Source organism: Orycteropus afer, unplaced genomic scaffold (assembly GCF_000298275.1).
Source record: "Orycteropus afer afer isolate SDZICR_OR568_19922 unplaced genomic scaffold, OryAfe1.0 scaffold00083, whole genome shotgun sequence".
Lineage (NCBI taxonomy): Eukaryota > Metazoa > Chordata > Mammalia > Tubulidentata > Orycteropodidae > Orycteropus > Orycteropus afer.
This window is the reverse complement of record NW_006921670.1, coordinates 6377642-6401939: the sequence shown is the minus strand read 5'-3', so window position 1 is coordinate 6401939 and position 24298 is coordinate 6377642. Positions and strand designations below refer to the sequence as shown.

Here is a 24298-nt window from a genome sequence, read left to right as displayed (position 1 = left end):
GTGGCATTCATCATCACAAAGGATGTTTCAAGATCTGTCCTGAAGTACAATGCTGTCAGTGACAGGATAATGTCCATACGCTTACAAGGAACACCAGTTAATACGACTATTATTCAAATTTATGCACCAACCACCAAAGCCAAAAATGAGGAAATTGAAGATTTTTATCAATTTCTGCAGTCTGAAACTGACCGAACATGCACTCAGGATGTGTTAATTATCACTGGTGACAGGAATGCAAAAGTTGGAAACAAAGAGGAATCACTGGTAGTTGGAAAATTTGGCCTTGGTGACAGAAATAATGCCAGAAATCGCATGGTAGAATTTTGCAAGACCAACGACTTATTCATTGCAAATACCTTTTTTCAACAACACAAACGGTGACTGTATTCATGGACTTCATCAGATGGAACACACAGGAATCAGATTGACTACATCTGTGGCAAGATGCAATGGAAAAGCTGAATATCTTCAGCCAAAACCAGGCCAGGAGCTGGCTGTGGAAAAGACCATCAACTGCTCATATGCAAGTTCAACATGAAGTTAAAGATAATTAAAACATATCCATGAGAGCCAAAATATGATTTTGAATATATCCCTCCTGAATTTAGAGATTGTCTAAAGAATAGATTTGATGCATTGAACACCAATCACCAAAAACCAGAAGTGTGGGATGACATCAAGAACATCATCCATGAAGAAAGCAAAAGATCACTAAAAAGACGAGAAAAAAGAAGACGACGACCAAAATGGATGACAGAAGAGGCTCTGAAACTTGCCCTTGAGCGGAGAGTAACTAAAGTAAATGGAAGAAATGAAAAGATCAAAGAGCTGAACCAAAGATTTCAAAGAACAGCTTGAGAAGACAAAGCCAAGTATTATAATGACATGTGCAAAGACTTGGAGTTAGAAAACCAAAAGGGAAGAACACACTCGGCATTTCTCAAGCTGAAAGAACTGAGGAAAAAATTTAAGCCTCAAGTTGCAATATTGATTCTATGGGCAAAATATTGAATGATGCAAGAAACATCTAAAGAAGGTGGAAAGAATACACAGAGTCACTGTACCAAAAAGAACTGGTCAATCTTCATTCATTTCAGGAGGTGGCATATGATTTAGAACCAATGGTACTGAAGGAGGAAGTCAAAGCTGCAATGCAGGAATTGGCGAAGAACAAGGCTCTAGGAATTGACAGAATACCCACTGAGATATTTCAACAAACGGATGCCGTACTGGAGGCACTCACTCAGTTATGCCAAGAGATTTGGAAGACAGCTACCTGGCCAACTGACCAGAAGAGATCCATATCTGTACCCAGTCCAAAGAAAGGTGATCCTACAGAATGTGGAAATTATCGAACAATATCATTAATATCACACGCAAGTAAGATTTTATTGAAGATAACTCAAAAATGGTTGCAGCAGTATATTGACAGAGAACTTCCAGTGGTGCAAGGTGGATTCAGAAGAGGATGTGGAACAAGGGTTATCATAGCTGCTGTCAGATGGATCTTGGCTCAAGGCAAAGAATACCAGAAAGATATTTACTTGTGTTTTATTGACTATGAAAAGGCATTTGATTGCTTGGATCATAACAAATTATGGATAACATTGAGAAGAATGGAAATTCCCAAACACTTGATTGTACTCATGAAGAACCTGTACATTGACCAGGAGGCTGTCATTCGAACAGAACAAGGGGACACTGCATGGTTTAAAATCAAGAAGGGAGTGCATCAGGGTTGTATCCTTTCCGTATACTTATTTAATCTATATGCTGAGCAAATAATCTAAGAAGCTGGACTATATGAAGAAAAACATGGCATCAGGATGGAAGACTCATTAACAACCTGCGGTACACTGATGACACAACTTTGCTTGCTGAAAGTGAGGATGAGGATGACTTGAGGCACTGATGAAAATTGAAGAATACAGTCTGTAGTATGGATTACATCTCAATATAAAGAAAACAAAAATCCTCACAAGTGGACTAATAAGCAGCATCATGATAAATGGAGAAAAGATTGAGGTTATCAAAGAATTCACATTGACTGGTTCTACAATGGACCAATGGAAGAAGCAGTCAGGACATCAGACAACGTGTAGCACTGGGCAAGTCGGCTGCAAAAGAACTCTTTCAAGTGCTGAGGAGCAAGGATGTCTACTTGAGGACTTAGGTGTGCCTGACACAAGCCATGGTATTTTCCATCTCCTCATATGCATTTGGGAGCTGGACAATGAATAAGGAAGACCGAAGAGTTGATGCTTTTGAGTTGTGGTGTTGGTGAAGAATACTGAAGGTACCATGGACTGCTAAAAGAACTAACAGATCTGTCCTGGAGGAAGTGCAGCCAGAATGCTCCTTGGAAGCAAGAATGGCCAGACTTTGTCTCACTTACTTTGGTCATGTTGTCAGAGAGGACCATTCCCTGGAGAAGGATGTCATGCTTGGTAAGGTGGAGGGTTGATGAAAGAGGGAAAGGCCTTCAACGAAATGGATTGACACGGTGGCTGTGACGATGGGCTCAAGTATAGCAAGCATCACGGAGCTGGCATGGGATCGGGCGGTGTTTCTTTCTGCCGTGCATAGGATCGCTATGAGTCGAAAATGACTCGAGGGCACCTAACAACAACAACAACACACTGAGCCGTACAGACGGGAGAGGGCTTGGTCCTGTGGCATGTCACGTGCACACCCACTTAGACCTCTGCCCTTGCCACTTGGTCAAGATCAGACATGCTGCCCTCTCTGTCCAAAGGACGAAGGTCTTCCCTTGGGATCACTCGTATCCAGAGAACAGTCCAATCCAAAGGGACTGCCACATTCTTGGGCGCGAGGCCAGCCTGGCTGGGCCAGGAGGACCTTCTATCCATCTTATGACACTGACAGACTGGGACTGCCTCTCACAGAACCACAAGTCCGTGGGCACCAGTGCTCACAGCAAGCCAAGGAGGAGAAGATGGCTGAGCTGCTCAGTGTGGGCTCCTGTAGGAGGCAAGTGACAGAAAAGTCAGTCACCAGTCCTATTTGATCACTCAGAGTGCCACCGTGGGAACCCTCCAAGCCCTGTGTGTTGTCACAGAGAGGGCTTTGACCCTAGACTCCAATGGATCTGGCTTAGAATCTCGGCTCTCCCAGCTGTGGGACCTCAAAAAAGATTCTTCGCCTCTCTGAGCCTCTGCTCCCTCTTCGGTAAAACAGGGGTAAAGCAGAGGTTTTGTGGGGGTCAGAAAGAATTTATGGCTTGTAAATGCAGGGAAAAAAGTTTGAATTGATAGACAAAATTAGCAGTTGTGGTTGCCTCTGGGAACTGGGATAGAGAGAAAGAAAGAGAACTTTCATGAATATATTTATATTGCCTTTCTTTTTAAGGGAAAAAAAATGTGTGTGAGAGAGAAAGGCATAAACCCCAACAGCCAGGCTCACAGCAGACGTTTAGGAGTGAGGTGCCATTACTCAGTGCCGGGTGGTGTCACCTGGGGCCTGCAGAAAGACAACCCCTGCTTCTTTCCTGCCCTCGCCCTTCTTCCTGCCCAGCCACCAGAGATCAGCAGCCCCAGAGCAAACAGACTGAAAACGTCTCACCTGTCCATATATTCTGCACCTGAATACCTATCAAGGGGTGACCTGGCCTAAGCAAGCCCCGCCCATGACCTTGGGAGGCAGCCCATGTCACAGCAGGATGACTTCAAGGCCCCAAGAGGGACCAGACCCTTTCTTCCTCTGACCCTGACCCTTGGCAGCCCCTCAGGCTCATGGCTCTTACCAGCTGCCTAGCCCTCCCCGGCAGGGAAGCCTCAGGTGGGCCCTGTCTGGGCGGGCGAGTCAGGAATGCACGCCAGTCCACACCCCCCTGAGAAGCTGCATCCTCCCACCCCTAGACTTCTAACAATCTTCCTCTCACCCCTGGTAGGAGATACCTGGCTTGTCGCCAAGAATCCAAAGCTAAACAATTCTCTAGCATCCGGGAGGCAATCAGCTAGCCTGGTTGCTATGCAACTGGCAGGCACACAAGTGATGCAGTCCCTTTCAGAGGCTTAGAAAAGGGACAGAGCCTTGTCTCTCCAAGTCACAGCTGCTAAACTGGCTCCAACGCAGTAGGGGGTCCCTTTAAGGAAGCTACTGATAAATTCAGCCTCTCCTTGGCTGCCGGCACCAGCAGCAGAGACTCCAGGAACACTATGAACGGCATACAGATCCTGAGGCCGGGGCTGGCCCCAGAGCAACAGCTCTCCAGCAGCCTGTGAGGCTGCCCAGAGCTCAGGCAGGCACTAAAGCTGCCTATTTGGGCCCCACACCTCTGGCCTCTCCAGTCAGCCTGGCTGGTATTTGGGGCAGGAGACAATCACAGTTGAAATTAACATTCAATCTCCCAGATTTGTACCACCTATTAAAAGGACATGGAGGTGGCATCTTCTGCCCTCCTCCAACTTCACAAGAGGGAGACAGAATCACCATTAGCAGCCCAAGGCTTATTCCTATGAGGCCAGATATGCCAGCATCCTCCAGCCTTTTTACCAAGCTTGACACCAACTGTCCCTCCCATGGTACTCACTACTTCTCTGCTGGATTCGACAATTCGTTGCAATGGCCACACACAACTCACAGACAATACTCACGAATTTGGGGTTTATTAGGGAAACGACAGGCTACAATTTGGGGTCAGGAACACGCTCAGGATACAACTCTTCGATCAGGACAGTGTCCCCTCTGCTGTGCCCTCAGACACTCCTCTCTGGCCCTTGGCCTCTCGTCCCGGCCTCTGCCTCTGTGGGCCAGGTAAGCCTGCTGCCCTGTCTCGTGCCTCTTGGTTCCACTGCCACTGTCTCTCTGCCGGGGCATCTCTTCACCGGGGCGTCTCTTAGCCAAGGAGGCCCAGGGCAGGGATCTCATCTCCAAGGATGGGCTCCACCTCACCTCCAGCTCTTCTCTCTTGATGGCAGTGAGATCCCCCCTCTGCCTCTAAGAGGGTTCATTTGTATCCTGGCAGAGTGACAAAACTAACCAATCCCAACATCAGAGTTCTACACACCTTATTTGCATGGTCCCACCCAGTAATCTGGTGGGAGTTATAAAGACTATGGCTAGAAAAGCTGTACCAAGTAATTCACTGCACCCCACCACCCAAAAGGGAAACAGTCACCCCATTGACACTGCCTTAGTGTCTCTGCAGGGTGACAGCAGAAATGCTCTCTCTGGGTCTAAATTGCAGAAGGGACTAGAGATTAATATTTAATGGTGAAATTACTACAAATGAGATTCTAGAGTTTGCTCCCTCACTGTTGCACTTTAACTTAAAAAGAGGGAGCCAGTGTACCTCTTCCTCCAACTCCCTTAGGATCGAAGGAGTTTTCCTGAACAACTAATGCCATCCTGGTCTCCAGAGAAATCATGGAGGGAACAAGCAATTTCCCTAGAAATGTATACGCCCACAGTAAACGCTAGGGCAATGGAGGCTATAGCCACCCCCAGGGGCCACGGACAGAGACTAACATTCACTATGTGCTAGGCTTGCCCCATGAACTTCACACACACCGTCCCCTTCCCTACAACTACCTTGTGAGGCAAAAGACAGTGTTCCCATTTTCTAGATGAGGAAACTGAGGTTCTAGAAAGTTAATTATTTTGCCCAAGGTCACATAGCAAAGGTGGAATTGTAGACCTGGCTCCAAAGCTAGTCCCCCTTCTTTTGGCCCAAGTTTTGCAGAATGAACCCAAGAAAACCATTCTGCATGCCTTTCAGGATCCCTGACATAAAAGTGCTCCCACAGATCTGCTCTGGAATAATCAGGGAAAATGGCCCTATTCTCAGTGTTAGAAAGGGCCTAGTCCTAACACAGCATCGGAAACCAGCCACACATGCTTACAGAGCACTCACCAGTTTTTTAGACTTCAAAGATCATCAGGCCTTCAGAACCTTTTCTAACGGCGAGTAGCTACTCTTACCCATTTTGCAGATGTGTTAGCTCAGGGCCACAGAAGACTCCCCATGGTTACTGACATGCCATGTGCTGCTCTGTAAAGAGTGCAGAAACATCCCCCTGTAGTCTCTCCCCTCCTTCACTGCTGAGAGGCCAGAGCCCAGCACTGCCTTCCAGACCAGGTCATGGAACAAAACCCAGCAACGTCCAGGAAAACTGGCAGCCCATGAAGACAGCCCACGCCACCAGAGCACCAACACTCATTTCCAACCTTCCCAGATGGCCTCCTTGGAGGCATCAGGTACCAGAACAAGACCAAAGTCAGACCAGCACTCACTTCAGACATGATGCTCACACACACGATGCCCCTCCTTCAGCTCCCTCCCCCATGAAACACAGGTAGTTCACCCATGGTGCCCAGCTGATGAAAGGGTGCAGAACTCAACAATAAGCATCTGCCCAGACCACAGTTTTATAGTTTTAAGGACTATACAAACATACTCCTTAGTTGTTCAGGCCCCAAACTTGGAGTCAGCCTTACTGATTCACAACCCCTCATACTCCACATACAAGCCATGGGCCTTCAAAATATATCTACAACCTGAATACTTCTATTGCCATCATCAGAACCTAGTCCCAGACACCTGCACCATCCCCTGGAATGCTCCAACAGCTTGGCCCTCCTCTGGTCTTCCCACCTCTTCATGGTCCTGCATTCCCACAGCAGCCTGAACGATTTTTCTCAATTATAAATCAGATCATTTCACTCCTCTGCTTAAAATCTTCTGATGGATTTTCATTACACTTGGGATAACGCCCGCTTTCCTCACCAGGGCCTCTGTAATGACATGGTGCCAGACCTCACCTAGTTCAGCAGAGGGGAGGATGGTCATCATCAACATCAGCCCACAGCTGATGATGCTTAGGAGGCGGAGGTCAAACATACTTCCACCCTCCAACCCTTTTACCAGTTCTGATACCAGCTGTCCATCCCACAGCACTCTCTATTTCTCTGCTGGGTTCAAAAATTTGTTGTGATTGCCACATAGAACTCACAAACCATCCTTACATGAAGTGGTTTATAAGGAAATTAACAGGTTACAATTCAAGACTAGGAATCAGGATACAGTTATTCGATCTGGCCAACCTCTTTTCAGCCATGCCTGCAAGCAGGCCTCTCTCTGGCCCTCAGCTTCTCAGCCCCTCAGCCTGGCCTCTGCCCTGCTCAGGTAAGTGTTACAAAGCTTTTAGCTCCATGGGTTGGCAAGCCCCACCACGGCTGTCTAGTGCTGGTCTCCCGGTTCCTGTCATTCTGTGTCACTATCACTCCTTCTACTGCTGCGCCACCATCTCTTACTCACTTCTGGGTTACAGCTCCCTCTGTCTCCTGGGTCCAGGAGGTTCTTAGTGCAGGGACTCCAGGTCCAAAGGATGTAATCTGCTCCCGTTTGTTCTTCTTGCTGGTAGTGAGGTCCCCCTTCTGCTCTGGGACTGGATCTCTTTTAAACCTAGCAGGTTGGCAAACTGACCAATCCCCCCATTAGGGTTCCATGCAGCTTATTTGCATGTTCCACCTCCACAAAGGTGCCATACAACTTATCTGCATTGTTAGCAAGCTGTCCAATCCCCTTGGTGAGTCACAAGCACCTTATTTGCATAGTCCCACCCAATCACTGTGTGGGAATTACAAGACGATACATGGCTAAAAGGACCATATTAAAACCCTAGCTCCTTCTCTTGTTCCGCCTTTCCCCTCATTCACAACATCTCACTTACACTGGTCTGCTGCTCATCCTCCACACACCAAGCTCATGCCTGTCTCAGGTCCCTTGCACACACTGCCCCTTCTGCTTGAAATCTCTTCTCTCAAAATACTGAATGGGTGTTTTTTTATCATTCAATCTCAGCTCAAATGTCACCTCTTCAAGCTTTCCCTAACCATCCTAGGTGAAGCCATGCCACATCCCCACCTCCACTCTCTACCACACCATCCTATTTTAGCCTCCTCAGAGCACTTACCTACGCAAATTTCTTATTTGTTTACTTGTTTACTTTCTGTCTACCCATTCTCACTTAAGACTGCATCCCCAGTATCTAAAACAGGGCTGGGCATACAGTAAGCTTTCCATAAGCATTTTGGGAGCAGCAGTTTCAGAAAGCAACAGTGTGTCCACTGTCTTCAAGATGGTGATTCTACCCCTCCACCCTCCCACCCAAATCTGAGATTGGAAGTTTGTTTATGTATTCACTTATTCACTCAGTTCACATCTACTGCTGACTATGAGACAGCTGAGAAGGTGCCACTGAAGAGGCAACTAGAATGACCTGTTGTTTCACAATTTAATGAAAGATTTTTTCTTAACATGGTACTTTATAGAGAACTTAACTTCTGTCAAATATGTCAGACTTCTTTGTAGTTAAATGTTATCCCAGACTCACATGTAAGAAGTTATAGGACTTCCTCAAGGTCAGATAATGAGAACTCAGCACCCCAGCACATCAAGGCAAAACCAAAGCCCTGAGAAATGTTTTTGAAAGTGCTTAATTCCTTTTATTTAGGAGCTCTGGTGGTGTAGTGCGTAAGGCATTTGACGTTATCCAGAAGGCTGGCGGTACAAACTCAATAGCTACTCCTTGGAAGGAAGACCGGTCAATATACTTCCATAGAGATACCACCTTGGAAACCCAAGGAGGGGTCGCTATCAGCTGGAACCGGCTCAATGGCAGTGTTTTGTTTTGTTTTTCTTTTATTTACCATCCATAGTCATCTGTACAAAAACAAATATTAAAAACTAGAAGTAGGTATAGCTTTTGCAAAACTTCACCTCCCGTTTTCTTCAGTCTACTCTTTCTACCTGGTAGCAAGTACTATCAAATAGAACACTTTCAACTTAGAGAGCACTGTTCTCAGGTTATGCAGGATCAGTGGTGTCCTGGTCAATAGGCTGTCTTGATGTCAAAGGGAAGGAGTATAGTACAGCTGCCAGGAACTTTGGCTTTGGAATCAGAAAAGTGCAGATTTGAATCACACCTACTAACAACTAGTGATAAGGCCCTAACCAAAAACCAAACCAAAACTCACTGCTATTGAGTCAATTCGGACTCATAGCAACCCCTTTTGGGTTTCTGAGGTGGTAGATCTTTACAAAAGTAGATTGCCCAGTCTTCCTTCCACGGAGTGGCTGGAGGCTTTGAACTCCCAACCTCCTGGTTAGCGGTCAAATGCCTTAGGCACTATGCCACCAGACCTCCTAAAGGTCAGCCCGCTGTGTTGGCCGGGAATCGAACCCAGGTCAACTGCTTGGAAGGCAGCTATGCTCACCACTATACTGGCTGAATTTTGGAGAAAGAATACAAACTAAACTCATTGCTCTCCAGTCAATTTGACTCACAGCAACCCCTCCTTGAGTTTCCAAGGCTGTATCTCTACAGAAGTAGATTACTCAAGGCAGAATATTTCAGCTGAAAAATATCTCCAAGACCCTCTGCAGCAGGGCTTATTAGAATATAGTGGAAACTCCATGAGAACAGGGATTGTCTGCTTGGCTCACCACAGAATCTACAGCAAACAGTGGAAGCGCAGCAGGTAAGTGGAATGAAGAAGGAATGGATTGGATGCAAAGATAGGGTTCTGCCAAGACATGATGCCTAAGGTAGCAATCGCTACTTTTCAAGTGTAGTTCAACACATAAGTGGTCAGTTCACAAGGTTCTCAGCAGACAGTCCTAGCTGGCCAGTGCTTAAACCAACCTGACTAGTGGGAGGCAGTGTGGTATGATGCAAATGCAATTTTTATTCATCTTAGCGAAATGAACAGACAAGGAGACTTGGACTTTAATCCTGACTTTGCTAGAGTAGCTGGATTGTGTCTGGTAGTCACTCTGTTTTCTGAAGGCCTTGAATTCCCCATCTATAAAAGGAGAGAATGGACTGTACGATGATCATAAACAAATACACTCTATTTGCCCATCATTTTATAACAATAATCTGAAAACAAGAGTATCAGGTACTTGATAAATATTTCTTAAATGAGGATCATCTCCGTGATAGATGAGTCAACTGGGCTTCATAAGTAACTTGCTCAAGGGTACAGGGCCAAGGCAGAGCATGAACTTTCTACACTAGGTTAACCTTCATATTTTCTAAAATTGTTTTCAGTTCTAAAGTGTTGTTCATATACCTCTTTTCTAACCTCAGCAAATGTATAATCTTATTAAGTAATCCCACCTGACTGCACAACATCAGTACAGCAGGAGTAGGTAGAATCAACTATTTCTCCATCATCAACATATAGAATCAGAGGACCTTAAGAGGTAATTAAATGCAAATCCCTTGCCTTTGCCCAAAACTGAGATCAGAAGCATTTCATAATAAATTATGATTTCACTTTAAGTCACATAGTTTAAATTTAAGCAATAGATGAAAAATAATTGCCAGTAAAACAAAGCACAGCATGTAACAACTTCTTACTTCTATGATCAAAGTTGATTCAAAAATGTTCTCAAAGTCAAACATAAAACGTTGCAGAGAATTATCTATAAATGCTTGCTTCCTTTGTTTTTATTAAAAAAAAAAAAAAATCCTTGACATTGAACCTTTGTGTGTAACACCTTCCTAAAGACTGTCAAGTTAGGAGTGAAAAAAATCATCTGTCACAGCCACAGTCAACTTTCTAGATGGTTCATAACAGGAGTGTCAAGGTCAAACTGTTGAGTGTCCTTACCCTCCCATCTGTTGTTTGAAAGCAACTAATCGTGAGTTCAAAATACTCCATTCTAGCACTCTGCAAAATTGACACGTCAACTCCAGCACCACAGCTTACCACAGAAAGTTCTGTGAGGGTGGGCTGACATGGCACTAGGAGGGCAGAAGGGTGGTTAGTAGGACAGATGTTCAGGCCTCAGAACTACAGTGACAGCCTTGAAAGCAGGAATGTTCACCTCCTCCCCAGCAGTTTCAACATCTACCAAATGAGAATGTCCACCCTGCACCTGTTTCACTAGAAGACTATATGAATCAAGTGGTATGAGGAGCTAGAAATCTTGGAATCAAGTGAAAACGTCAGATTGCTTTGCTATCGTTAAAAAAACAAAACAGAAAACCGACACCCTTTGCTGTCAGTCGATGCTGACTCATAGCGACCCTTTGGGACAGAGTCGAACTGCCCCCACGGGGTTTCCAAGGCTGGCAATCTTTACGGAAGCAAAGATTGCCACATCGTTTTCCCGCGGAGCGGCTGGTGATTTCCAACCGCTGATCTTTCGGGTAGCAGCCGAACTCTTAACAACTGGGCCACCAGAGCTCCACATTACGACCTTTACTATTTACTTCGTCGGGCCGGAAGATCCCCCTCGCACTCTTGGCCGTAAGTTCCGCGGGGTCTTCAAAAGATGGAAGAGGGTACTTCTCCTAACTCCAGGTCTGGCAAACTGGCTAGTAAGTCTCTGATGCTCTGAGATAGGAAGTGAGTCAGACAGCCATTGGGCCCAAAGGGCTCTAGGGCGACCGTGCCCCCAGTCACCTTGTCCTCACCTTGAAGAATGGAAAGAAACTACGGGAGTGGAGAGTGCGAGCCTCAGAAAGGAGAGAGAAGCGCGTGCACTCTCCACCCGGCCGCTGCTGCTGGGCTCATGCCTTTCACGGGGCGGGAAAAGGGCCAGGGCAGTTGAGCCAGGACGCCTTGACCTCGGGCGCCAGAGAATCGGGCACAGACACTGAGCCCACGGCCCGGACACCCACACGAAAAGTCTGCCCGAGGTCAGGCTCGCCTCACCTAGCCTCGCCCACACCTACATACACAGTAGAAAGCACTCCGCCCCATGAACCCTGAGGGCCCTGAGCTTGCTCACCTGCAGCCGGGTCACCAGTAGGTTGTAAGGCGCCATTTTGTGCACTGACAAAGATGAGGTCGCGTGAAAGTGACGTGCCAGACGGCATATTTAAGACCTCTGAGTAGGGGCGTGGCCTAAGGAGAACGCGTCGGTGGTGGGGGCGGGGTCTTCCTAAACCAAACCGAACGCACTAGGGTCAAGTCGGACCGACTCAAAGCGACCCCTCCTTGGGTTTCCGAGGCTGTATCACTGGGCAAGTAGATTGCCCAATCTTCCTTCCGAGGAGTGGCTGGTGGGTTTGAACCACCAGCCTTCTGGTTAGCAGTCAAGTGCCTTAGGCACTACGCTGTCAGAGCTCCGGGGATCTTCGTGTTGTTGTTGTTGTTGTTATGTGCCGTCGAGTCGGCCCCGACTCATAGCGACCCCTCCTTGGGTTTCCGAGGCAGTATCACTACGGAAGTAGGAGGGGATCTTCCTAGAGGCTTCCAAACCTGGCGAACACAGTGAGCGGGGTTCCTATGTTAGGAATCGGCACGTGAGAGAACAGAAGGCAGTGATTAAATCACTTGCAGTGATTAAATGCGGGTACCAAGATGTTTTACTGAAAAACAAATTTCGCTTATATCTTCCAAAATCCAAATCTGGGAAAGGTATATTTTCTAGGACTTTCGCACACCTGCCAGGATCTGGCTCCGCAGCAACCACAGAAACTGGTTTTGAAACATGCGCTTTGATCTCGCGAGAGCGAGCAGCTTGGTGCAAAGATTCTTAACGCCTATTGGAAGTCTAGAGGGCCAATTACTACGACCAGGAGGCCGGAACAAAGGGGTCAAAGGTTGGGCGGAAGTTATCGAAGCTTCCTGTGGTGGGTTTGAAGAGAAGCCATGGCTAAACACCATCCGGATTTGATTTTTTGCCGCAAGCAGGCTGGTGTTGGTGAGTCGGCGCTCTGTCCCGGTTGTCTGGTGGTGGTGGTGTTAGGAGCTGGGAGGTTGGGAGTTCTTCTCTCTTCCCTAGGGTCTTCCCTCGGAACCGCCACGTTTCCCGCCTCACGGTCGCGGGGTAGTAGTGTAGGAGTGCGGGGTTTGTGGCCTCTGAGGGAGAGAGGACGCGGCGCACGGGCTGGGAGCCGGAGGTAGGCGGCCAGGGTGGGGTCGCTGGGTCCAGATTACGAGAAGCACTGTCTTAGGTTACTTGGAGGGGTCGTGACTGGGTTTGGTTCCGATCGAAGTTTGGTTTCCGAGCATCAGAAGAGCATTCGTTAGTGCTCTTTGCAGTCCCTGCCCCCGATCCACCGCAGCTCGAGGATGCTTTTCGTCAAAACCCCAATTCTAATGATGTTCTTAATCTTCTTCCCTCTTGCAGCCATCGGAAGACTTTGTGAAAAATGTGAGTGAAACACGCCCTCCCAGCTTCCCACTCCTCCCACTCTATGGAGTCAGCAAAGGGCCATTTCCAGCGGCGCCACAAAGAGGGTTTTCAGTAGATGAGACTGGAAGCCTGTAGACGAGCGACGCTGGTTTGCAATTAAAGGCCCTTTCCACCTCCTTACTCGGACTGGCGCATTTTTAAACACATTTAGGTTTTGAGGAAATCCCTAGCTTGGGACACAAAGTATTGCCAGAGTAACATGACCCCATTACCTAACATACAAGAGAGTTTTTGCCAGCATTGTAGAGACTTAACATCTGAAAGGAGCAGCCCTGGTGGTGCAATGGTTTAAGCACTCGTCTGTTAACCCAGAGATCGGTGATTGGGATCCACCAGGTGTTTTGCAGTAGAAGAGTTTAGCAGTCTGCTTCAGGAACCCTGTGGGGCTACTCTATTCTATAGAGTCACTATGAATGGGAATTGATTGGACTGCAGTGGGTTTGGTTTGGGGTTTTTTTAATCATGTACCAGGTGCTGTTCTCAGCTCTTTATGTATATTAAGTTTTGTAAGTGTTAAGGGGATTGAGATGGACACTAAACCAAACTCACTCCCATCGAGTTGGATCTGACTCATAGCGACCCCTCCTTGGGTTTCCAAGGCGGTTCTCTCTGGAAGTAGATTGGCCAGTCTTCCTTCTGAAGGGTGGCTGGTGGGTTTGAACTTCCAGCCTTCTGGTTAGCAGTCAGATGCCTTAGATACTACACCACCAGAGCTCCTGAGATGGACACTAGGTAATGCCAAAGTAGAGGAGGACCCTAAACTCACTGTCCAAAGGAAAGTAGTGCACTGCCCATAGCAGAAGAAGAGCAGCACACGGGAGAGGAGATACTTGGAGGTAAGCATAATTCCATTCTCTTTTTTTCACAGGTGATGGCAAGTGTGTGATCTGTGACTCCTATGTGCGTCCCTGCACCCTGGTGCGCATATGTGATGAGTGTAATTACGGCTCTTACCAGGGGCGCTGTGTGATCTGTGGTGGCCCTGGAGTCTCCGATGCCTACTACTGTAAGGAGTGCACCATCCAGGAGAAGGATGTGAGTATATGCAAAGCTTCCCACCTGACCTGTCCTCTTATTTAGTAACACTTTGCCATCCACAGCAAACGCCTGTGGTCAATGGAGATTACTGTGTTCAGCTAATCACCTAAGTTATAATTTATTTCTTTACAAACTGGGTGTAGTCCAGTAAAAGACAAGAGAAGCAAGTCAGACCAGCAATTTGAAAAGTCCTCGCTCTTGTTTGGATGTCTGTCTCTGAAACAACAGCTTACATTTGTGAGCCTGCCAAGCAGAGTGCATGGTGTGTGAAGACCACTCAGCATTTCTCTTGTTCAAGGCACTTGACTGCTAACCAGAAGGCTGGTGGTTCAAACCCAAGAGCTACTCCTCAGAAGGAAGATGGGGCAATCTACTTCCATAGTGATACTGCCTTGGAAACCCAAGGAGGGGTTGCTATGAGTCAGGTCCCACTTGATGGCACATAACAACATCAACACAACAACTATCCTTAAGGACTGTTGGTGTGGGTGTGGTGACAGTTGGGTCTGGGGTAATTGGAGTTGATTTCAGCTTTCAGCAGCTAAAGGATGCCTTTGGTTTAATATTGTAGACTTGATGATGGTTCTGCCTCACCAAGTTTTTGTTCCCTGGCATTGTGTAGTGGCAGGGACTAGTTATTAATGTTCAACTCCCTAAGCCAGATGGCAGGAAAGAGGGCTTGTAGATCAGCACCAAAGACAGGTTTGGGGGGAGTGGAGAGCCCATGAGTCAGTTAACTTGTCTTCCTAGATTACAATAAAAGGAAGCATGATACAGGCTCATTAGGCTAATAGAGGGTACCTGGTTACCTAGTAGGAGGCATGGTGGTTAAATGATTGGCTGCTAACCAAAAGGTCAGTGTTTCAGACCCACCAGCTGCTCTCCTGGAGAAAGATGTGGTAGTCTGCCTTGGGTTTCCCTATAGGGAATTTCTGCTCTGTCCTAGGGACAGAACTGACTCGATGTCAAGAGGCTTGGGTGTTTTTTTTTTGTAGCCTAGTGTAGAGTAGGCAGAAGATAAATGTTCTTCATGTTCTTGTGAGCTAATAGTGGGCACGGTTTATCTCCCTTTTTCCACACTATTAAATGGGTATCATTATCATTCCCATTTCACAGTCCCCCACCCAGCTAATAAGGGGCAAACCCAGGCTGTCTGACTAAACTTTGGGGTGTCACTATTACACCACGCTGTCTTTTATAAGTCATCTTGGTAGGATGCACCCACATTGAGGATAAACAGCCCAACCACCTTAACAGCCTATGAGTTTAGGTCCCATCTACCTCCAGTCATTGTGATACAGCAAGCCAGGTGAGACTATTCCTTAGGTCATTAAGTCTTCTGCTGTTTAGGGAGATTAGATAAAGAACTGAGAACATAATCTCAGTTGGTGGTTTGGACATTCTCCTAAATGCTGGTTAGCATTTCACTGATGTCAAATCATGTCCTGCTTTTTCTAAATCTGACTCTGGTTGGTCAGCTAGATTAAATTCCTTTAGAGCAAGGATGTTGGATGGTGTATTTGTCACCTTTTCTTTTCCCCAGTTCTTGGCACAGTACCTGCCATGTAGTCTGAGCATGATAGGACATGTAGGTGATGCCCTGTAAACCCTCCACCTTGCACAAGCTGTCTGACACATAGTAGGTGTTTGGTAATTACAGGGAATCTAAGCAGTGAAACCATGGTAAGGCAATAGCGAGGAAGAGAAAGTATAAAATATTGGCGTCTATTAGTGATAAAATTTTCTTAAACCTTGCATGGCTGTAGCTCGAGTTCTTATCTGATATGAGCTATGGAACCAGGAAGTGCTAACGAAATGTTAATTGCTGTCTGGCTTATCTGCATGTGCTGTGTGACCTGTTACCTCTGGGTCTTTGCGCCTCATTTTGTCCCTGAGAATTATCCTAGACGTCACTTCCCTTACTGCCCATTATACAGGACTGTTCTGAGGATATTTGAGATGGCATCTAGCTCACATTTATTCAGCACTTGTTTCCAAGGAACACAAAGCAGTCCAGTGACATGATCCACCTCTCAGCCATACAGATCGTCATGGAGATTATATGCCCAAGCCTTTTTCCTATACAGAAACCTTCCCAGAGTGAAAGTAACCTCATTATTGTTCTCTTCTTGCCGCTTCCATCATTTATAAGGGAATTAGACCAGTAAGCTAAGCTGGGTCCTCTCACTTACAGTTTTTCAAAACCACAAGAATAATTAGGAGTCAGGAATAATATCTGTGGATGTTGCTACAGAGACCTAATAAGTGGTTTCTTACAGGGCATCATCGTATTAATACCTTAACCCTTGATTCCTTTACTCCTTTTATTTACCATTTTCCTAACTCTCCCAACCAGGAAAGAAGAAAAATAAGTAACTAATATTTCTGGAGTTCTTACTATGTACATAGTCCTATGCTCAAGAATCTTTTACAGACATTCCCTGTGATACAGATGAGGAAATGAAAGCTTAGAAAAGTTAAGCAGGTTGGCCCAAGGTCACATAGCTAATAAGGGACCGATCCAGCAGTAGAACTCAGTCTGACTCTGTTTCTTGACGTTTTTTTCATTACCATCTCCCAATGAGGAAAGGTAAGGGCAGTGGCGGTTTAGTGGTAAGAGTTGTTGCCTTCGATGCGGGAGACCTGGGATGACTGCTCGCCCTGATGCATCTCGTGTGTGGGTACCACTCTTCCATCAGTGGACGCTAGCCTGTTACTGTGAAGCTCAGACAGACTGGGATGAAAGGCCTGGTGATCGCTACTACCAGAAACCAGCCAACAACAATCCTATGGATCACAACAATTTGATCTGCAGTCAGTCATGGGGATGGCATGGTTTCCAGCCCCCCACTTCCCCCATCCACCTAATATGTAGAGTCCTGACAGCAGCAACATCATCTTCAAAAAGTATCTTCCAAGGAAGGGTAGTGTGTGTGTGTGTGTGTGTGTACACACCCTTGTGAGATTGCTAGTAACTGACTGTTCTTGGCAATTGGTTAAGGGTTGACGATATGCCAGGCACTGTTCTAAGGATGTTTATTCAAATGTTTAATCCTCTTAATTCTATGAGGCAGGTTCTATCATTATCATCATTTTACACTTGACTAAACTGAGACTCAAAAGTCAGGTGGTCTGGCTCCAGATCCTACCATCTTAACCTAAGGGATGAGTGAGACCAGAACTGTGCCAATTTGGGGATAGGCCCTCCCATCCCCTGGTGTCTAGCAGGAATCTCTGGGGCTCTATAAAAACTGTGTGTAAACATTGGCCTGATTTAGTCTCCTTATTTTACACTTGGGGATATGAGTCCAAAGAGACTTCCCTACAGTCACCTGGCCAGTCAGCAAGGCACAAATTAGGCTATCGTCATACCACAAAATAGCATAGTATCTGAGGAGCTTAGAGCACTGTCTTCTTTAATAGCAGGCTTTCTTAGGCCAGAAGAGGCAGCTCTTCCTTCATTGTTACAAGGACCTTAAATACTGGTTACATGGCTTGCTTGAGTTCACCTAGCCATTGGTGGGGCTGGATGTAGAACCTGGCTACCTGATTACACCACGCTGTAAAGATGAGTTAATGCAGTGCCTGGTGCACAGACAATAAGCATCAGACCTGAAACTTACCCAGTTTTCCTCCCATCATCCCAAACAACTGAGGGAGTCACAGAGCTTCCGAGGGGCTTCGTTGAACCCACTCAAGCTCACAGAATTGCCAAGGGGGGGTACATCACAGATCAGAGCACAGACTATCAGGGCCATCTCAATAAGAGCACTGCTTTCCCAGCACCATGTGTCACATCTCAGTAGAGCTTCATAGTCCATGGTATTTAAAACAAAGCACTATTTGCTGAAGTCCAGTGTTTTTTTTCCTTTCTGATATACTCTCCTTTCTTGGGAAAGTGCTTCTATACAGACGGGCTAGAGAACTTGGTCTACAGGTGATTATTGCTTTGTCTTACCTGTCATGTGAAAAACATTCCTTTGGTGGTTTTTTGAGCGTTTCAGGTTACTTCAGTGGTATCCTATTAGCAATAGAAGTGGGCTTAGAATCCTACATTCTAAGTGCAGATACAGATCACTGGAGAGGGTAGGCAGGCCCTGGGTACATGCTAGATGCTTAGTAAATTCTCGATAACTGACTAAATAGGATGACTGGTAAAATGAACAGCTAAATCATTAATCCAAAAGTTGTCCTGGCCAGTTATAACGTGGTCTTTCAAAAGTCATGAGAGCTTGGGAAAAAACAGTGCTGACTGAGCCCGACTTCTCAGGGAAGGGGGTCGGGGTCTTTGGGAACATTTGCAAACCCATTTATTGGGGTTTTGAATACTAGGATGAGGGGTTAACTTTCATTCTTTCTATGACCCGATTTTTATCTTTAATCCCTTGATGCATGCTCAAAGACTTTTAACAACTTACAATTCTGTTTTCCAGAGAGATGGTTGCCCAAAGATTGTCAATTTGGGGAGTTCTAAGACTGATCTCTTCTATGAACGTAAAAAGTACGGCTTTAAAAAGAGGTGATTGGTGGGTAGTCCCTGCCTCCCCCCATCAGGCTGCTGCAGCTGCAAGCGAATACACCCCAAACCAGCAGCAGAAAGGAAGGAGAGACCAGAACGTCACCAGACTTGCCTGTTGGTATACTGGCCCCTTCCTCGCCCTCCCCCAGACACATAGTAGCAACAGAAAAGGATTCTTCCTAGTGCACTCTGCAGACTGTCTTAGAGAGAAAGTGATGGTTAAGTACTAATTTTTCCTGAATTTGAGGGGCAGGCCTCATCCTGTACATGTACGTGTTCTTGCTACACCAAGAACTTCTAAAGCAGGAATGTATACTACTGTTTTAGTCTTCTCTTTAGAGAGTTGCCTGTGAAGCTGCCCTCATTACCACAGTGGAAAGTGTCTCTTACAGCAGCTCTGATGGCAGTCGCCTTTGATGAAACATGGTCAGGGTCTAGTTGGGGCTGTGAGAACAATCTGGGGGATTTTATCTTGTAAAGTGTCCTAGGTGGTTTCCTGTTACTTTTCTGAGAAATCGGAAACCCTTTCTGTTGCTATTGTATTAATAAAGTTGATGTTGATTTTCTGGTAGTTGGCCACCTTCGCATTTAAGTATGACTCTAGGAATTATTTTATTCACCCAGGAATGTGATTAAAATGAGAGGTACTAGATCTCATTAAGCACCTAGTCCTCCTGTGACCACTGACAGGAATTCAAAATGTCATGCATGACAGGTAAACCAAAGTCATTTTGAAATCTTGGCTGTTCTTGAACTGAAGTGGTGGCTTCCAGTAATAGTGACAGGAACGGGACAAAATTAAATCAATGAACTGGGAGGACTCACTTGGTTTCATGAAAAAGCGTGTGTACTTACATTCAGGGTGTGCTTTCATTTTGAGAAGGCCTGTAGTTTTGAAGCACATTACTAGATTCAGGGAACACTCAGATACTTTCCTTACCCTAACTGAACTGTGTGTCTTTTCTACATGCTAGAAGTGATAAGTTCTCCTAAAGAGATAGTCATAGTGTGAGACATCAAATCAAGTGGTTCTTTGCCATTGGCTTTTGAACAGAGGTGATGAATCCTGATGGCCCACAGTTACACTGCAGCGTAGTAGCAAAGCCAAGGAAAGCAGCATGAGTCCCCTGACTTGTCCAGGGTTTTGGTTTGGGTCAACTCATGATATACTGAGTGTATAAAATTGAATTAAGGTAATCTCTGCCTTCAAAGAATTTGATTAGGGAGCCTGACAGGAACAGATAATTCCAGTATAACCCAGAGGATGTACAAAGGGTTCTTGGCACAGCTTGGGAGGGAAATCAAAGCCATCAGACTAAATGTAATCCTCACCATGGCTTCCGGGCACCTGTGGCCTCATTCACTCACCCTTCAGTTCCTCCAGCTGCTGCTTGCCTTCCTGCCTCTGTGCCTTTTCACCTGCTGATCCCTCTGTAATCCCCCGCCCCCTTTTGTTTACCTCTTCTTCATCCTTTAGACCTCAGCTGGGTATTTCCTCGAAGATGCTCTCCCAACGCTTAGTCTAAGCTCTGCCTTTACACCCCTCCAGAGCCCCCAACATGTCATCTTGATAGCATTTGATGATTCTTGACTGCTGCCTACTAGGCTGTGCTCCAAGGGGGCAGGAACCAAGTCTGGGCTGCCTCAGAAGAGCAGGTGCTTGCCTTTACTGAATCGAATGAAGAGAAGTGGATAATAGGCTGGACTTCGGAGGGTATGTTGGAGTCTACAAAGAAAGGGGAAGGAAGGGAAGGACGTGTGGTGGAAGAAAACAGTTTAAGAAAAGGCAAAGCCCTGAACCGTGTGTGTACGTGTGGAGTTTTAAGGCAACTGCTTACCAAAGACTTGAGTAGGGGATGGGGGTGTCAAGTGAGTTGCAGAAACCAGTCATTTTTAGATTATAATTTAAAATTTATAATTTCATAGTAACTTTAGTTTTATACATTAGTCAAAATGTTTTGTTTCACCAGAAATTCCTTTTTTTAATTGCCTGTTCAGCACCCTGGTCCATATAAACCTTGCATCTACAAATGTTCCAAAGGCTGGACCTTAGTTTCAGCAAAACGTCACCCTAAGCACACTCAGTCCAGCATACGTGCCTCCCTTTGCAAGGGAGCACCAGATTAATGCCCGTAGGATCTCAAGGGCAGGGCCCTCCACGCTCATCTTCAGTGGGGCAAGTCCAACCTTAGCCCAGTGGGTTCAGCTGACCTCTGCTCCTCTGACCTCACTGCATAATCCCTGCCCTTGGATTATTTTCTTTGTGATCACCAGAGACCAAGACAGCAGTCAAGTGCAATGAGGAAATTAAGAACACCTGAGATAAAGCAGTGGTCTTGAAGTTCAACTCTTTAATTACTATCTACCTTGGACTTCAGAAAGAAGCTCTGGCAGTGTAATGAATAATAAAGCATTTGGCTCTTAACCAAAAGGTCATCTAGTCCAAACCCACTAGCTACTTGATGAAAGAAAGATGAGGCAGTCTGCTTCTGTAAAGATTTATAGCCTTGGAAACCCAGCAGGGCTTGCTATGGTTTGGTAATTGACTCAATGGCAGTGAGCTTGGTTTGGTTTTGGTTGCACTTTAGAATATTGCCCTTTCAAGTTTAAAAATTAGTATAATGATAGTTCCAAATGCTCTGTTGGAAAAATAAAGAGTACACACTGAATGTTAACCTCCAACAGAATATAGTTCTGTGAAAAGACTTTAAATAATCTCAGCCAAATGTGTATTACCACCAAAAATCAGAATGGTCTAGTGTTCTTCATTTTTGAAACAAGCACTAACTAGTTATGTTGAAATAACTGAACTTGTCATAGTCAGCCTGAGAAAACAGGTTCCCTTTTCTAGGTTTATGATCTCCATTGTTTTTGCGTCATCACTCCTTTGATAAATAGTTTAGTACATACCCTTCTTCACCATCACCATAATTCAAATGCTTCATTTCTTAAGTCTTCCTTATTCATTATCCATTGTCTATGGCTTGGGTCAGATGCACCTTTGTTCTCAGCGTGATAGCTTTCTTTCTTAACACTTTAAAGACATCTTTTCCAGCAGAACAAACAAATCAGTCTTGGAAGTAGAGCCATAATGCACCTTAGAAGTGAGGATGGCATGGTTTCACTTGAATAAGAAAGTGATCTTTCTCTTAGAAAGATTAGCACAAGGCCAGTCCCTATGAGGCGAAGGTTAGAGATGTCCCATGTGCCCAACTTTTCCAAACTGCCGTGCCACTCCATCATCTCTGACATCAACTCCTCCTCCCCTCAGTACTCTCCCTCCCATGTTAGAGTTCTGTCATTCACAATAACATCTCACAGAACTCACAAACTCCCAAGGAAACGGCTCATGTGGTAGTGGGGGCGGCTGGCAGGCTGGCGAGTCCCAGGTCTGTGGGTAGGTCTGGAGGATTCTCCCAACTCACATGGTTGCAGGGATTGGTGAATCCAAATCGGCCAGTCAGATGACAGCTGCTGTCTCAAGTCCAGGGGTGCAGTGATGAACCAAACAGAACCTGGAGCAAGAGAGTGAACTTCCCAGAACGTTCTATACATACCCTCACTGAAGCTACAGATGGTGACTTGGATCACACCCTCCATCAAGGTGGAACTCAAGATATATCCCACCCTAAACAGGCATAAAGGATAGGATTTACAATATCAAAATGGAGGACAGTGGCTAGAAGGGACATATTAAGTAATTAATTGCACTGCACTTCCTTTGGACATGTTTTCAGAAGAAACTAGTCCTTGGAGAAGGACATCACACATGGGAAAGTTAAGACTGTCAGGGAAAGAGAAGACTGTCAACGAGACAGATTGACACGGTGGCTGCAGCAATAGGGCTCAAGCACAGCAGCGATTGTGAGGACGGCACAGGACTGGGCAGCACTTCATTCCATTGAATGGAAGGTCAACTATGAGTCAGAATCGTCTTGACACCTAACAACAGTGCATACTCAGTTCTAGATTCTAAAAGGATGGGCATTGGTGCCTCTAGCGTCTCCTCATTCAAGAACACTGTACACATGTCAAATTAATCTCCCTTCAAAAACTGCTGCTCAGTAAAGGAGTGTAATGGGAAACGTACGGACTGTAAATCAGACAGAATTAACTGCAAGTTCTGTGTTTCTGTCTTCTTACCTATTAAATACGGATGATAGCATCCATCTCTTCAGGTTGTGTGGATTACATTTGACATAAGTGCCTGACACTACACAAAGTACTATATAAATGGTAGTTCTTATTACAATAAGATTATACTTCATACATAAATTTCTCTCGTCTTCAAGTTGGCTCTCACTGAGCAAAATACATAAAACAGTACGGAATGTTGGCAGGTCCTGCACCATCTTCATGCCTTCGATGTTTGAGGCCATTGGTTCAGCTCTTGCATCTCAATGAGGACTTCTCTCATTTGCATAGACCCTCCACTAACCATGATGTCTCTTTCTAGCGATTGGTGTGTCTTTCCTGATGATGTGTCCAAAGTAAGTGAGCCAAGGTCACGCTATCCTCACTTTTAAGAAGTATGCTTTTCTTTACACACCCTGGTTTTTCTCTTCTCTTTCTGCCCTCCAGCCCATCCCCGCACACTCCTGTCATCTTGGCTGTTTTCTTTGTCTGAAGTACCCTTCCACCTCACATCCTTCCAGGTTCCTGACATCTCACGTGGCTCCCACATACTCCACATCCCACAACCTCTCTCACACTTCACCTGTTCTCATGCCTGATACATTTAACAGAAACAAGTTTCTTGAAACTAATGACTACTCCACTTCAAGATTTTTTATTTTATTCCATTCTAAAAATCCCTGGCTGAAATCCTTAAATCAAGTGATTTTATGAGCCCACTGACAGATCAAACCCAGGATTTAAAAACTGAACTTGATCATAAAGCCCCTTTTGCCTCCCCCTCCACTGCAGGGCGCGTACCAGGCAGGCACTCAATTACCTGTTACGTTGAACTGAACAGGGAGTCACGAACTCCGGAGCCCGCATGAGGAATATAACAGAAAGGGAATGGGTCTAAGAAGAATAACCCAAGCGTGATGATGGATGGCAGTCACCTCACCTCAGATAATACAGAGTAGTGGACCTTGGGGAACGAGAACACAGGCCCGGTCCAAAGGAGACAGCTGCTATTCAACTGCAGACAATTGCTGCTAGCTTGAATGTCCATTGTTGCCAGATCTTTTGAATTTAGAACAAGGGGCAAGGTATTTTTGTGTGATCTCCCAATTTTTAAATACTGGCGACTTGTTTAACGTTTAATATGGCAGTATGTTCCAAGAAAATACATCAGATGTGGACCCTGGCTTGCCAATTAGCTTCTATCTAAATTAAAATTAACTTCCCTGAGTATCACACTGAACTGACATTTCAGAGAGACTGTCACTCGATTCTAAGTAAGCTCAATAGTAGTGTGAAGCTAGGACATGAAGGCTGGTGAAAGGTTCTTTGCCTTAACTGGAATTTTCCTGCCTTTTTAAAAAATAAGGACTTCAATTATTGGCGTCTTTTCTCAGTTACTGGGTTCCTTATCAACCCTGTCCCCA

At 45.7% G+C, this 24298-nt stretch overlaps 2 protein-coding genes across 2 annotated transcripts in view; one reads left to right on the top strand and one right to left on the bottom strand.

Moving 5' to 3' along the window:
• Positions 1-11806, bottom strand: part of ACO2 (aconitase 2) — a 70709-nt gene extending 58903 nt beyond the window's left edge. The window contains exon 1 of the mRNA XM_042781066.1: positions 11771-11806. Within this exon, the coding sequence (XP_042637000.1) occupies positions 11771-11806 (36 nt within the window). The remainder of the gene's footprint in view (positions 1-11770) is intronic.
• An 830-nt stretch (positions 11807-12636) lies between these two features.
• On the top strand, positions 12637-18744 carry PHF5A (PHD finger protein 5A). Its single transcript, XM_007941705.2, has 4 exons — positions 12637-12688; positions 13118-13141; positions 14052-14218; positions 18655-18744. Exons 1-4 carry the CDS (start codon positions 12637-12639, stop codon positions 18742-18744), a joined length of 333 nt encoding a protein of 110 aa, XP_007939896.1.
• The last annotated feature ends 5554 nt before the right edge of the window (positions 18745-24298 follow it).

Excerpts from the sequence above, each read along its gene's own strand:
- PHF5A (XM_007941705.2), top strand. The coding sequence starts at position 12,637 with ATGGCTAAACACCATCCGGATTTGATTTTTTGCCGCAAGCAGGCTGGT. Across the intron at positions 12,689-13,117 it reads CCGCAAGCAGGCTGGTGTTG|CCATCGGAAGACTTTGTGAA; the intron begins GTGAGTCGGCGC and ends TCCCTCTTGCAG. Across the intron at positions 13,142-14,051 it reads CGGAAGACTTTGTGAAAAAT|GTGATGGCAAGTGTGTGATC; the intron begins GTGAGTGAAACA and ends TTTTTTTCACAG.